The sequence below is a fragment of the Erinaceus europaeus genome, chromosome 10 (assembly GCF_950295315.1).
Source record: "Erinaceus europaeus chromosome 10, mEriEur2.1, whole genome shotgun sequence".
Lineage (NCBI taxonomy): Eukaryota > Metazoa > Chordata > Mammalia > Eulipotyphla > Erinaceidae > Erinaceus > Erinaceus europaeus.
Genome location: NC_080171.1, coordinates 2,805,728 through 2,820,089, shown reverse-complemented (window position 1 = coordinate 2,820,089; position 14,362 = coordinate 2,805,728). Strand labels below are relative to the sequence as shown.

At 51.6% G+C, this 14,362-nt stretch overlaps 3 protein-coding genes across 13 annotated transcripts in view; 1 reads left to right on the top strand and 2 right to left on the bottom strand.

The window, feature by feature from the left end:
* FRRS1L (ferric chelate reductase 1 like) overlaps positions 1 to 5,533 on the bottom strand; it is a 47,086-nt gene extending 41,553 nt beyond the window's left edge. For both annotated transcript variants that reach the window (XM_060199052.1, XM_007516178.3), the window contains exon 1: positions 5,238 to 5,533. In XM_060199052.1, coding sequence (XP_060055035.1) covers positions 5,238 to 5,469 — 232 coding nt within the window. In that variant the 5' untranslated portion in view covers positions 5,470 to 5,533. The remainder of the gene's footprint in view (positions 1 to 5,237) is intronic.
* ABITRAM (actin binding transcription modulator) overlaps positions 1 to 14,362 on the top strand; it is a 378,866-nt gene that overhangs the window by 212,301 nt on the left and 152,203 nt on the right. The window lies entirely within an intron of this gene.
* EPB41L4B (erythrocyte membrane protein band 4.1 like 4B) overlaps positions 10,343 to 14,362 on the bottom strand; it is a 200,836-nt gene continuing 196,816 nt past the window's right edge. For 6 of the 10 annotated variants that reach the window (XM_060199039.1, XM_060199043.1, XM_060199041.1 and 3 more), the window contains one exon: positions 10,343 to 10,990. In XM_060199039.1, coding sequence (XP_060055022.1) covers positions 10,756 to 10,990 — 235 coding nt within the window. In that variant the 3' untranslated portion in view covers positions 10,343 to 10,755. Of the gene's footprint in view, positions 13,011 to 14,362 lie in introns of all 10 variants that reach the window. The other 4 variants (XM_060199044.1, XM_060199047.1, XM_060199045.1 and 1 more) reach the window with 1 other exon arrangement.

Here is a 14,362-nt window from a genome sequence, read left to right as displayed (position 1 = left end):
TATGGAGCTTTGGGGGTGGGCATTGTGTGGGAATGTGCCCCTCTTATCCTATAGTCTTGTCAATATTTCCATCTTATAAGTAAAAAAATTTTTAAAAGCTAGTCAACAAACCCACACGATTTTCCACTTTCTAGTCGGGTGATTTTAGTTAAAAGGTTTTTTATTATTTATTTTCTCTTTTGTTAATTATTGTTGTAGTTATTGTTGTTGATGTTGGATAGGACAGAGAGAAATGGAGAGAGAAGGGGCAGACAGAGAGGGGGAAAGAAAGACACCTGCAGACTCAAACCGGTATCCTTATGCCGCCCCACTCTCCCCCCACTGTTTTATTTATTTATCTTTATTATCTTTACTTATTTATTGGATAGGGACAGTCAGCAATTGAGAAGGGAGGGGGAGATAGAGAGGGAGTCAGAGAGACACCTGCAGCCCTGCTTCACCACTCGCAAAGCTTTCCCCCTGCAGGTGGGGACTGGGGGCTCGAATCCAGGTCCTTGTGCACTGTAACGTGTGTGTCCAACCAGGTGCGCCACCACCTGCCCCCCCCTTACTCTGTTTTATTTTGAGAATGCTCAGAATAGGATATTTGCTTATAATCATGTTATAATTTGTTTTTTAAATATTTTTATATTTATTTTCCCTTTTGTTGCCCTTGTTTTTTATTGTTGTAGTTATTATTGTTGTTATTGATGTCGTTGTTGTTAGATAGGACAGAGAGAAATAGAGAGAGGAGGGGAAGACAGAGGAGGGGGAGAGAAAGACAGACACCTGCAGACCTGCTTCACCGCCTGTGAAGAGACTCCCCTGCAGGTGGGGAGCCGGGGGCTCAAACCGGGATCCTTCCGCCGGTCCTTGCGCTTCGCGCCACGTGTGCTTAACCTGTTGCACTACCGCCCGACTCCCATCATGTCATAATTTGTATCATACTCTACCAGTTGTTCCAAATATGTAGGTTTCTGGTTTGAGACTCTCAAGAGAGAGATGAGTGCAGGGGCCAGACAGTGGTACCCCCGATTAAGCCACACACTACAGGGCACCAGGACTGAGGTTCAAGCCCCCGGTCCCCACCTGCAGGGGGAAAGCTTTGCCAGTGGTAAAGCAGGGCTGCAGCTGTCTCTCTGTCTCTCTCCCTCCCCACTCAATGTCTCTCTGTCTCTACCCACTAACCAATAAATGTTTTTTTAAAAAAAGATTTAAAAAAGAAGAAAGACGAACTGCAGAATCTGTGCATTGAAATCCTCCCCGAAAGTCTTAACTACAGAGAGAAAGCAGTCACGGCTGGGTGCTACTGGGTGTTGTGGCAATTGTCCTGCCAAAAGACTGGGGGTTGAAGGGGAAACTCAGGAAGATGGCACTTGAGTTGAAGCAGTCCGGAGGAACGTCAAAGGCTAGGGGAGTGGAACCCCTAAGAGGACTGAAAATGGGCATGTCTAAACAAAAACATAATTAGGGAGTCGGGCGGTAGCGCTGCGGGTTAACCGCACGTGGCGCAAAGCGCAAGGATTGGCATAAGGATCCCGGTTTGAGCCCCCGGCTCCCCCACCTGCAGGGGAGTCGCTTCACAGGTGGTGAAGCAGGTCTGCAGGTGTCTGTCTTTCTCTCCTCCTCTCTCTGTCTTCCCCTCCTCTCTCCATGTCTCTCTGTCCTATCCAATAACAACGACATCAAGAACAATAACAATAATAACTACAACAATGAAACAAGGGCAACAAAAGGGAATAAATAAATACTAAAAAAAAAACATAATTAATTAGAAGATGAGCACACTTAAGGACAATTAAAAATACCAAGCCATGGGGGTTGGGTGGTGGCGCAGTGGGTTGGGCACGCGTGGCGCAAAGCGCAAGGACTGGCGTAGGGATCCCAGTTTGAGCCCCCGGCTCCCCACCTGCAGGGGAGTCGCTTCACTGGCGGTGAAGCAGGTCTGCAGGTGTCTATCTTTCTCTCCCCCTCTCTGTCTTCCCCTCCTCTCTCCATTTCTCTGTCCTATCCAACAACGAACAACATCAACAATGGTAATAATAATAACCACAACGAGGCTACAACAACAAGGGCAACAAAAGGGGGAAAAATGGCCTCCAGGAGCGGTGGATTCATGGTGCAGGCACCGAGCCCAGCAATAACCCTGGAGGAGAAAAAAAAAATACCAAGCTGTTGGTATGCATGAGACCCCTTCTGTTTCATTTGGTTTAAATCCCCCCTGCTTAACACTATTCTATTTACATAACCACTTCATTCTATTTACATAACCACTGTTAACAAGTTCCACCCTCCCTCCAGGGTATTTGTGGTTCAGTGATAGGATTCTCGCCTAATCTGCCCCCTCTTTGTCACACTCTGATTTTCACCAGTCACTTTTCTCTCCACCCTCTCTATGTCACATCCTGTTTCCACCTTACTTGGCAAGTATATATAAAGACAGCATTGTGAGTTTTACTTTACCTTGAGTTTAGCTTAGCTCGGCTGCATCCTGCATGAATAAAGAGATACTGCCTACAGCTCAACCATGAGTCCCTGGTCGTCTGTTACCCGCCCATGCCCGTGAAGCCAGCCCGGCGAAAACAACATAACCCGTCAAAAACAACACCAAGCCAGATGAGACTCAAGTCTCTGGCTTTGGAATTCTGGGCAAATCTAAGATACTGGCAAAATTAACTCTGGATAGGCTAGGCTGTGGTTAGTGGGCTCACTCATAGTTTCAGTAAACTCTCTACTCCCCTCCCGCCTTACTCAAATTTTCTTTTCTTTTCTTCCACAGCACTGTTCAGCTCTGGCTTGTGGTGGTACGGGGATTGAACCTGGGACTTTGGAAACTCAAGCACTAGAGTTTCTTTGCATAACCATTATGCTAGCTCTCCCTGCCCCCTCAGACTGTCTACTTCTGATGTCAGATTTCATACCGCAATGCCACTTTTCTTTCTTCCTTTCTCTTTCTTTCTTTCAAGAATTCAGGAAACAAGCAGCCCAGTCACTAAGAAGCCCTGTGTGCTGAGTGGAAGCGTCTGAAGGTCTGATGCCCTCACCTGCCACAGCCTCCCATCGCAAGCAAACTCCCTGCCTGCCTCGCTCCTTTCCCACTGCAGGTCCTGCCCTGAGAGCTGCATCCCACAGACGGGACCACTCCTCCCACCAGGTGACTGGAGGGTCTTTCTCTGCAGATCAGTGAAAGCTGTCAGAGAGAAGAATGGGTAGTGAACACACAGGGGACGACTGTAAAAGGAAACTGGGCCAAAGAGAAGATTCTTGACGGAGGTGAAGATTCACCCAGGGAACAGGCTGCAGGCATCACAGATCTTTGTGGGTCAGAGACAAGCTGTGGGTGATGTGTGAAGAAGGGGGGGAGAAACAAGCACACACACTAGGGATGTTTTTGTCTTCCAGTCGCTGGGGCTCAGTGCTGGCAGTATGAATACTTCCGGTGTTTTGTGTGTGTGTGTGTGTGTGTGTGTGTGTTTCCTTTCCATTCAGTAGGACAGAGAGAAATTAAGAGAGGAGGAGGAGGAGAGAGAGAGGCAGAGAGGGAGAGAAAGACAAACACCTGCACACCTGCTTTGCTGCTCATGAAGCATCCCCCTGCAGGCGGGGAGCAGGGCTGCAAACCCAGGTCCTTATATAGTGCTGTGTGCCCTTAACTCAGTGCACCACCTCCTGGCCCAGAGTTGGGATGTTTACCCATGCTGCGTGTCCCGCTGTCACTGTGAGGGCACCCCAGCTAAGTGCCCTTCTTCTGTCTCACCAAAGCTTTTATATATATATATATATATATATATATATATATATATATATATATGTATGTATTTTTTTTTGCCTCCAGGGTTACTGCTGGGGATCGGTGCCTGCACTATGAATCCACCACTCCTGGAGGCCATTTTTTCCCTTTTGTTGCCCTTGCTGTCTATCGTTGTTAATATTATTATTGTTGTTGTTGTTGGATAGGACAGAGAGAAATGGAGAGAGGAGGGGAAGACAGAGAGGGGGAGAGAAAGAGAGACACCTGCAGACCTGCTTCACCACCTGTGAAGTGACTCCCCTGCAGGTGGGGAGCCAGGGGCTTGAACCAGGATCCTCACGCTGGTCCTTGCACCACTTGCGCTTATCCTGCTGCCTGCCTGACCCCCCGCTATTTTCTTTTTTAATTTATTTATTTCTTTGATAGAGACAACCAGAAATTGAGAGGGGAGGGAGACACAGAGAGACATCTGCTTCACCACTCTTGAAGCTTTCCCCTGCAGGTGGGGGCCAGAGGCTCGAAACTCAGCCCTTGTGCACTCAACCAGTTATGCCACCATCCCACCTCGGAATATCGTTATTTCCTAAATAACGGCAAGAACAAAATGTCAGCTGCCATCCTTTCTAACATCTGTCTGACTTTCTGCACTTACTGGTGCAGCTCTACAAGTCCCGTGGTTTCAAAGCCCCTGGTCTCTGAGCCCCGCAAGACCCACAAAATAGTGACTCACAGTTGGGGACCACAACTTGGACAGTGACACAACAGAAGTGGGGAGGAAGGAAGGGAAGAAGGGAGGGAGGGAGGAGGAGTGGCTGAGTGGAGGAGGACCCAGCTCTGCCTGCAAAGAGCAGAAACGAACTGCCAAGGTAGGTCCACACAGTCGGGGAGGGAATAAGGGCTCAGCTCTTCAAACTGGGACCCCTACTTCCCACCAGATGCCCAGACCTCGGCCCCGAGGAAGCTCTCGCCAGGCCTCCTATGCCAGCGCGCGGCGGGGCGGGAGAACCCCAGATGCTGAGGCCTGCGGGGGCCTCGCTGGGTCCCACCTGCCTCGCAGGACCACGCTGACCACCTTCCTCCCAGGGCCTGGGTCTCCCCACCTGTCAAGCAGGGAGGGGGGCAGGCAGATGGCGGGGCTGGCAGCTCTTTGGAACCTTTCTGCTGGCGGAGGGGCTGCTGGCCAGCACGCTTCCCTCTCTCTCTTTCTGTCCCTCTCCCTCTCTTTCTCTCCCTCTCCCTCTCTCCATTTTATTAGTGACTTAACACTGATTTACAAAATTGCAAGGTATCAGGGGCATAATGCCACACGTCCCCACCACCAGAGCTCCGTGTCCCCACTGTCTCCATGGAAACAGCAGCGGCTCTCCCAAGGTCACAGACAGGGGTGGTCGTTTCTCTAACGACGCGTCTCTATTTAGCTCTACACCTGCCCGCCCCCGGCCCGCCGCCGGTCTGGTCTCGGCGCCCGTCACCCGCGTCTCCGCCCCGCCGGGTGTGCGACCCTCACCCTCCTCCGACAGGTAGCGCAGGTCGTAGAACTCGCCGGCGAAGGTGCCGTAGGAGGAGTCGTGGCGCGGCCCCGCCTGGTCGCTGCCCGCCGCCCCCCGCGCGCGGCCCCGGGCTCCCCGGCCTCCCGGGCCCGCGCCGTCGTCCGCCGGGCTGGCGCTGCAGGCGGCGGGGCCCCAGAGCAGCAGCAGCAGCGGCGGCAGCGCCCAGGCCCCCGGGCGCCCCTGCGCCATTCCGCGCCCCGCGCCGCGCCCGCAGCCAGGCCGCCCGGCCCGCGCAGCCAGCACCGAGCAGCGAGCACCGCCCCCGCGCGCAGCCGCCCTGCGCCCCGCCTCGCCTCGCTCCGCGCATCGCCCGCCCTGCTCCGTGCACCGTGCACCGCCTACACCACGCCCGCTCCCTGCACCACGCACCCCTACACCACGCACCGCCCGCCCCGCTCCCTGCCACGCACCGCCCACACCACGCACCGCCCGCCCCGCTCCCTGCCACGCACCGCCTACACCACGCACCGCCCGCCCCGCTCCGTGCACCACGCACCGCCTACACCACGCACCGCCCGCCCCGCTCCCTGCACCACGCACCGCCTACACCACGCACTGCCCGCCCCGCTCCATGCACCACGCACCGCCTACACCACGCACCGCCCGCCCCGCTCCGTGCACCACGCACCGCCTACACCACGCACCGCCCGCCCCGCTCCGTGCACCACGCACCGCCTACACCACGCACTGCCCGCCCCGCTCCCTGCACCACGCACCGCCTACACCACGCACCGCCCGTCCAGCTCCGTGCACTATGCACCGCATACACCACGCATCGCCTGTCCAGCTCCGTGCACCACGCACCGCCTACACCACGCACCGCCCGCCCCGCTCCCTGCACCACGCACCGCCTGTCCAGTTCCGTGCACCATGCACCGCCTACACCACGCACCGCCCGCCCCGCTCCCTGCACCACGCACCGCCTGTCCAGTTCCGTGCACCATGCACCGCCTACACCACGCACCGCCAGTCCAGCTCCCTGCACCACGCCCCGCCTGTCCGGCTCGGTGCACCGTGCACCGCCTACACCACGCACCGCCTACTCCACTTACCCCGCCTACCCCGCTCCGTGCACCTTGCACCATCTACTGCACGCCCCGCCCACCCCGCTCCTTGCACCACGCACCGCCCACTCGACCCCGTGCACTACGCATCTCCTACAGCACGCTCCGCCCGCCCCGCTCCGTGCACCGTGCACCGCCCACACCATGCACCGCCCACCCCGCGCCCCGCCCGCCCCACTCCGTGCACCGTGCGCCGCCTACACCACGCACTGCCAGCCCCGCGCACCACTCACCCCGCTTTCTGCCTTGTGCGCCGCCCCCCAGCCGCCTGGCTCTGCCGGGTTTCGCTCTGAGCACGCGCCCCCCAGCCCCCCACTGCTCGCCGCGCACCCTGCAGCGGCTCCCCGCCTCCCCCCTTCCCCCTCGTCCCCGCAGCCCCTTCACCCCTGCTCCTCCACTTCCTCGGATCCGTGGCAGGGGCGCTTGGGCTTCTCCAACCGCTGCCTCTCAGCCGCACACCCGCAGGCAGCACGTATCTCGGGCCCCTCTGAGGACGCGCCCTGCCACCCAGGGCCCGAGACCCCGCTGCACCAGCGCACATGCGGGAAGGGCGGCCCGACCCAGGTTTCCACTGGACACCCTTTGTCACAATGGCAGCCCGGGTTCAAGCTCCTGCTCCCCATCTGCAGGGGAAAAGCTTTGAAGTGGGAAAATAGAGGAGCACAGAGTGCGCACTGTCCTGATTCCCGAGTCGGTATTTTAACCTGTGTGCCTGCTGGAGATTTGCATGTCCTCTGTGACACAGGGACACAGAGCCTAAGTCTGTGTTTCCGCTGTCGGACGGGCCTCACAACCGTCAGCGACAGCAGCTAACTTCCTCCCTCCACATTCCCAAGTGAGTAGGCCCAAGGCAACCGTGCTTGAAGATGAACAGTAGGGAGGAATCCAGCTAGCCTGGGACCGATACCTACCAAGCTTCCCTACCTCTGCCTGCACCAAGGCCCGGGCCCCCGTGCATGTATTGTAACTCTGTGAAAGACTGCCTCAGTCTGTTTCCTGCTTACTTTGAAGTAGTAAGTCCATCTGGTCTGTCCCCCAACCCTTTTTGAGGACTGCGATGTAACCAGAATAAAACTGTGGGCTTTTCCAAGGTTCAGAGAAAACTTCCTGGAGTGACTGGAGTCTCAAACACACACTGGTGTATTAAACTCCTGTTTCAGCTCGACCATCTGGTCTTGTATTTGGGGATAATTTCTGCAACAGCTTCATGAGGGGTGAAGCAGGTCTGCAGGTGCCGCTGTCTCTCCACATGCGTGTGTGTGTGTGTGATCTTTATTTAATTTTTATTTAATTTTTGCCTCCAGGGTTATCACTGGGGCTTGGTGCCTCCTCTATGAATCCACTGCTCCTGGAGGCTATATATTTCCCCTTTTGTTGCCTTTGTTGCTATTATCATTGTTAGTGTTGTTGGATAGGGCAGAGAAAAATGGAGAGAGGAAGGTAAGATAGAGAGGGGGAGAGAAAGATAGACACCTGTACACCTGCTTCACCGCCTTTGAAGCGACTCCTTGCAGGTGGGGAGCTGGGGGCTTGAACTGGGATCCTTAGGCTTGAACTGGGATCCTTAGGCCCGTCCTTGTGCTTCTCGCCATCTGCACTTAACCAGAACTACCTACCGGCCCCCTATTTTATTTAATGAGGGGGAGGGAGATACATACAGAGAGACCAGGGCCCTGCTCAGCTCTGGCTTATGGTGGTGCTGGGGATTGAACCTGGGACTTTAGAGCCTCAGGCATTAAAGTCTTTTTGCAGAACCATGATGCTGTCTCCCTAGCCCCATATATTTGTGATTCAATAGTGATTGACAAAATTATAACATGATAGGGTATCATTCTACACCCTCCCATCACCAGAGTCCTGTGACACCCCCCCCCCCCCCCAGCAGTCACCACCAGAGTTCTCCCAAGGCCACAGATCCGGGTTGACTATATATGAGAATGAAACCACCCATTCCTTGTCCTGTGCTTACTTGCTTCTCTGATCCTAATCACTGCCAGTTCCATCCGTTTAATCTCAAAGGACACATTAAAGTATTTCTCTAACTGCTGAGTAGTATTCCATTGAGCATGTGTCTGATGCTTCCTTTCCTTTTACTTATAAGACTTGAATTAGTAGTTTTAATCTTATTGTTAAAGGCTCTCTCCCCTTGATCCAAGTGTTTCTGTTTTTAATTTTTATTTATTTATTATTGGATAGAGACACATTGAGAGGGGAGAGGGAGACAGAGAGGAAAGAGGCAGAGAGACACCTGCAGCCCTGCTTCACCACGTGCAGGTAGGGACCAGGGGCTTGAACCCAGGTCCTTGTGCACTGTGATGTGAGCGCCACCACCTGGCCCCATCTAAGGATTCCTCATAGGTTCCTCCCTAATATTTCAAACTTAAATTTTTTGTTAATTATCTTTATTTATTGAATAGAGACAGCCAGAAATCAAGAGAATGGAAGGGAGACAGAGAAAGGGAGAGAGACAGAGAGACCCCTGCAGCCCTGCTTCACCACTTGCAAAGCTTTCCCCCTGCAGGTGGGGTCAGGGGCTTGAACCTGGGGTCCTTGCATATTGTAACATGTGCCCTCAACCAGGTGAGCCACCACCTGGCCCCTATTTTAAACTTTTAATCTGGCCTCTTTACCTGGCTCCATCATCTTTTGGCTTACAGAAAGCCCTTACAGGAAGCCCTTTCTGAACCTATTGTTTCCCGGGATCATCACAAAAGGAAGGTAAAGTTCCTGATACATGGGGGCCAGGCAGTGAGTGGCTCACCTGGTTAAGTGCTTGTGTTACAGTGTGCAAGGACCTGGGTTCAAGCCCCTGGTCCCCACCTGCAGGTGGAAAGCTTCACCTGTGGTGAAGCAGGGCTGCAGGTGTCTCTCTGTCTCTCTCCCTTTCTGCCTCCCTCTCCCCTCTCAATTTCCCTGTCCAATAATCAATCAATCAATCAATAAAAAAGCAAGAAAAAAAAGTGGGTGGATGTAGACAGCATAATGGTTATGCAAAGAGACTCCCACACCTGAGGCTCCAAGGACCCAGGTTCAATCCCCTGCACCACCATAATCCAGAGCTGAGCAGTGCTGTGGCAAAACAAACAAAAACCAAAAATCTCTTTTTAAAAAAAGAAAGGGGGGCAGTTTTTTTTAAACTTTTTTTTTTTTATTGTCGTTTTTCGTTGTTGGACAGGACAGAGAGAAATGGAGAGAGGAGGGGAAGACAGAGAGGGGGAGAGAAAGACAGACACCTGCAGACCTGCTTCACCGCCTGTGAAGTGACTCCCTCGCAGGTGGGGAGCCGGGGGCTCGAACCGGGATCCTTCCGCCGGTCCTTGTGCTTTGTGCCACCTGCGCTTAACCCGCTGCGCTACCGCCCGACTCCCAGGGTGCACATGTTACAGTGCACAAGGACCCGGGTTCCATCGTTCGGCCCCCGGCTGCAAGGGAAAGCTTCTTGAGTGGTGAAGCAGTGTTGGAGGTGTCTCTCTGTCTCTCTCACTCCCTTCCCTCTCAATTTCTGGCTGTTCTCTATCCAATAAATAAATGAATAAAGATAATTTTTAAAAAATAAAGAAAAGAGAATGTGCCTTTGCTGTTGAGGGAATATAAAATTCTGGTCGCATGCAGGTGCAGTCTTCAGAGGGCTCTAATCCCTAGCTCTAAGGCTCTTTAACTGTATCTCTGCTGGAGTCGATATCCGCAGACCCGGTGGCTTCAGGGTTCCCAAGCCTCTACAGGAAGGACCCCACCCCTTCCATCAGGAGTCTGTGACCCACAGCCTGAACCCTGGCCCTGGAATGGTGATGTCACAAGCTGATCCCCCCAACACACACATGAGGTGTGTGTCATGCCATCTTACAGTGCTGTTGTTTTGGTATTTAGCACATGAGCAGGAACAGAAATGACTGTACCAATTCACTCTTACCCTCTGTGTGACACAGTGCCATCTCAGGTCACCATGCCAACCACCCACTAGACATTTCAGGAGGCAAATAACAGGACAATTGCCAAAGTGGTGGAATCCTCTTGATTTTACTGGTTCAAGTTGAGCTGCCAAAGGGACTGAGTTTCCATATACAGTAACAGCCGGCTGAATGATCATTAGGCTTTTAGTGACATCGGCATTTAAAACATCTGCAAACCCAGAGGGGACTCGGGACCTGAGGACAATGGCCACCTTCCTCACAAGGATGCAGCGCGAGGTCTCCTGGGCTCCCCAAGAAAATAGCGGTTTTGTCTCTATCAGCAAAAGCAGAAGGCGAAAAACAGAAGACTCCACAGGCTGGGAAAGGAGGAGGGTGATGGATTAGCAAGAGGTAACAACCCCAGGCACAGACGCCTCCCCCAGGCTGCACAGGTGTGCACAGCTGAAGCTGTTATAAAGCTGGCTGGGGGTCATGGGGCCGAGGGGAAGAGGTACCTTGCATCACAGCTGCCCCAGCTGGCTTTGCCAACAGAGCAGACCAGTGGCAAAAAAGAAAGAGAGAAAAAAGAAAAAAACGAAGGACAACAGCGTACTTAGTCTGGAACAGGCAAAGCCAAGCGTCACACGTGTCTTCAGCGCCTGACTTCGCAGCACCAAAGCACAGAGCAAAAGGGGCTGATGTTTGTGATGATGACTGTGACACCTCAGGAAAAGTTTAAATCCTCTCCAGCATACTCTGTTGAGTAAGGCAGGGAAGTACGTACGTAATACATTTTACAAAGATTTCCCTCAAAAAACTGTTAAAATTTCAAAGATTCAGCACTTAAAAGGGTTAGTCCTCTGTTATCTGAATATATGTTACCCACCTCATTTTACAACAATGTAGGTAAATGAGGCCTTGCTTTTTTTTTTTTTAATAATCATTAGTATCAAATTATCGGCACCATTCAGTTTTAAGGATAGGGACAGGAGAGCAAACTGTACAATACAACATAAAAATACAGTTCTGATACAAAGATATGGGTTCAATCCCACTTGGCGAGTGACCATAAGAAATGGATGAACGCTTCACACACCAGAAATACAGCTAGTAAACCATCACACAGAAAAGTGCTTAGCCTTGCTAGCAATTGCTGAAACAAAACGACTTCTCAGGAACGACTCTACAGAACTGTTAAACCAGGGAACATAAACAAAGACAGTAAAAGCCACTACTGACAGAGCGATTGGCAAATAGAAAAGCTTGTGCATTGCTGGTGGCATCAAATATCATAGAGGGGGTTCAAGCATTCAGGGGGGTATTTAAACTGTACACGACCTTTAAGGTCCTTCCAGTCCAGAGACTGGATCTTTCTAGAAAGCAATCTGGCGATATCCCACAAGAGCAATAGAAGAGTTCATGGTCTTTGACCTTGTAATCCTTCTCTGGAGACACTCCCAAGAGAAGAATCCAAAAGTAGCAACTTAGTTTTTTTCTTTTTCTTTCTCTTTTCTTTCTTTTTCTTTTTCTTTTTTTTTTTTTTTACAAATACATGTATAGCAGCATTGTTTATGAGTAAAAGGCTTGGATAGTACTAAAAAAAAGTTCTCTAATGGAGAGGAGTGAGACTGATGATGGGACTCAGATCTCAGGACATGGAAGTGGGTGAAATGTGTGTTGGTTAAGAGGAGACACATTTGTGTGTGGGCAGAGCAGGCACACACTGATCACAGCTGTGTAAAAACATGTGCATCTTCACTGGGAGACAATTTACAGGTTGGGGTTCCTTTATTCCTGCAAACCTAAGTGCGTAATAAAAATTTTAAAATTCACGTATTCAAACTATATAAAAGGGAACGAAGTTCCTTCTGGTCAGGTGTCTTATCAATAGGACAAGAGTTGATCAACATGACACATCATTTTCGTTCGGGGGAAATGCCCGAATTAATCTTGATATAAAATGGTCTTAACTTTGTGAGAATTGTTCCACAAATTTAAGCCGTAATTTCCTACTGTGAGTTCAGAAGCAGGTCCTGTTTATCCCAAATGACACAACCCAACAAATTCACAGGTTAAACTGTATTTCAGATTAAGTTGAAGTCACTTCAGTCTTTTGAAACTTTCTCTTTTGTTTTTAGTTCTTCTACTCATGTCTGAATACAAAGGAACGTTCAGGACTCTGTAAGATCTGTGTGTGTTCACCAGTGTGAATGGAGAACCAGCAGTGAAGACGTGTTCTCTCATTAAAAATGACTCTTTAGCAAACAGTCAAAGCTTGATGCAAGTTTCAGTCATACAAAGATCATATGGTTGAGACTGACAGTACAGGGTTCCACACATTAACCCCTGTGTGGTTACACACACACACACACACACACACACACACGCGCACACACGCACGCACACACACACACACGCACACACGCACGCACGCTCTTCTGAAGAGGAAGCTCCACGTTCCCATCTTCCATCTTTTCCTAGGATTACCAAATGGTCTCTCAACTACAGTTGTAGAAAACTCTCCTCAGAGACAGACATAATAGCTTTTCCAAAGTCAAGCCAGAGGTTGCCTTCAACTAACTAACCATGGACGCCCGGGCGGACAGAGCACACGTCTGTAAGTTGTGCTAGAGTGAGCACACAAAGCCCGAAGAAAGAAAACAGACAAAAGGCACCACGCCGTCCTCCAGACAACAAGGGAGAATGTCACAGTTCGGTCATCAACAGTCTTCTCATCATTTTCTCTCTCTCTAGTTCCTGCCGGATCGTCTCTGCGCTGAAAGAGAACAGGTGATGCGTGGTGAGGTGGAGTTTCAAAATTGTAAGGCAGCTTCTGCTGAAATATCACCTCGCAGGCCCTCCCTCCCTTCCTCCCTCCCTACCTGTTTCTTGTTCTCTTAAAATCATCTCAAGAGTTTGGGTAAAGATTCAGCTGTAATTGGACATCAGCAAACCAGAAGTGGTCCAAAGCATTGGGACCCAGGTTCCTTGGGCCGGTTACCGTAGCGGGGTGGAGTGAGACGGAAGCTTCCTCCCCCCCCCCCCACCTATGATGTTCTGTTCTTTCTCACTTTATTTGTTTGTTTATTTACTTGTTCGTTGCTGGGACCTGGTGCTGACACTACGAATTCACTGCTCCTGCAGCTATTTTTTTCCTCTCCTTTTTTATTAGATAGGAAAGAGAGAAAATTGAGAGTGGGGGAGACAGAGCCCCACTTCACCACTTGTGAAGCTTCCCTCCTGCAGGTGAGGAGTAGGGACTCGAACCTGGGTCCTTGTGCCCAGTGACTTGCACTCAACCAGGAGCGCCACCGCCTGCCCCTCACTAGCTTTATTTAAAAGATGCTGTGCTGGTGGGGGCCGGGCGGTAGCGCAACGGGTTAAGCGCACATAGTATGAAGCACAAGGGTCTTTCTCTCTCGCTCTATTTCCCCTCCTCTCTCAACGTCTCTCTGTCCTATCCAAAAAAAAAAAAAAAAAATGGCTTCAGGAACAATGGATTCGTAGTGCAGGCACCGAGTCCCAGTGATAACCCTGGAAGTAAAATTAAATTAAATCAAAATAAAATGTAGTGCTGATAATTGGTGTAGGGGCATCAAAGCCAGGGCCCACACATGCAAAGCCTGTGCTCCATCACTGAGCCACCTCTCTGGCCCCCACCCAGCCCATAACAACGCACCCATCCCGGCTCTCTGTCATTTCTGGCCACCAGGGTTATTGCTGGAACTCCACGTAACCATGATTTTGTTGCTTCCAGCAGGCTATTTTATATATTAGACAGAGGGTGAGAGACAGGTAGAGAGAGGAAGGAAAAGGGATGGAGAGATACCACAGCACCGCTCCACTGTGCTGGCCTGTGGTGGCGGGGGCTTGACGCTGCACAGGGTAAGGTGTGCTGTGGTTCCCGCGTGGGGCGTTCCCACGTCCAAGTGTGACTGACTGGCTGAGCTGCTCCTGGGCCTCCTCTCCAGATTCTTCACCCACCTTAGCCCTTGACCTCCCTTCTCCAGTTCTTGGAGGACATTGAAATGTTACATTTGTCTGTTTGTTGATTTCCTTCAAGGGACTGAGAGCTCCTCTCTGTGTGTCTCTGTGTGTGTCTGTGCCTCAGTGTGTGTGTCTGTCTTT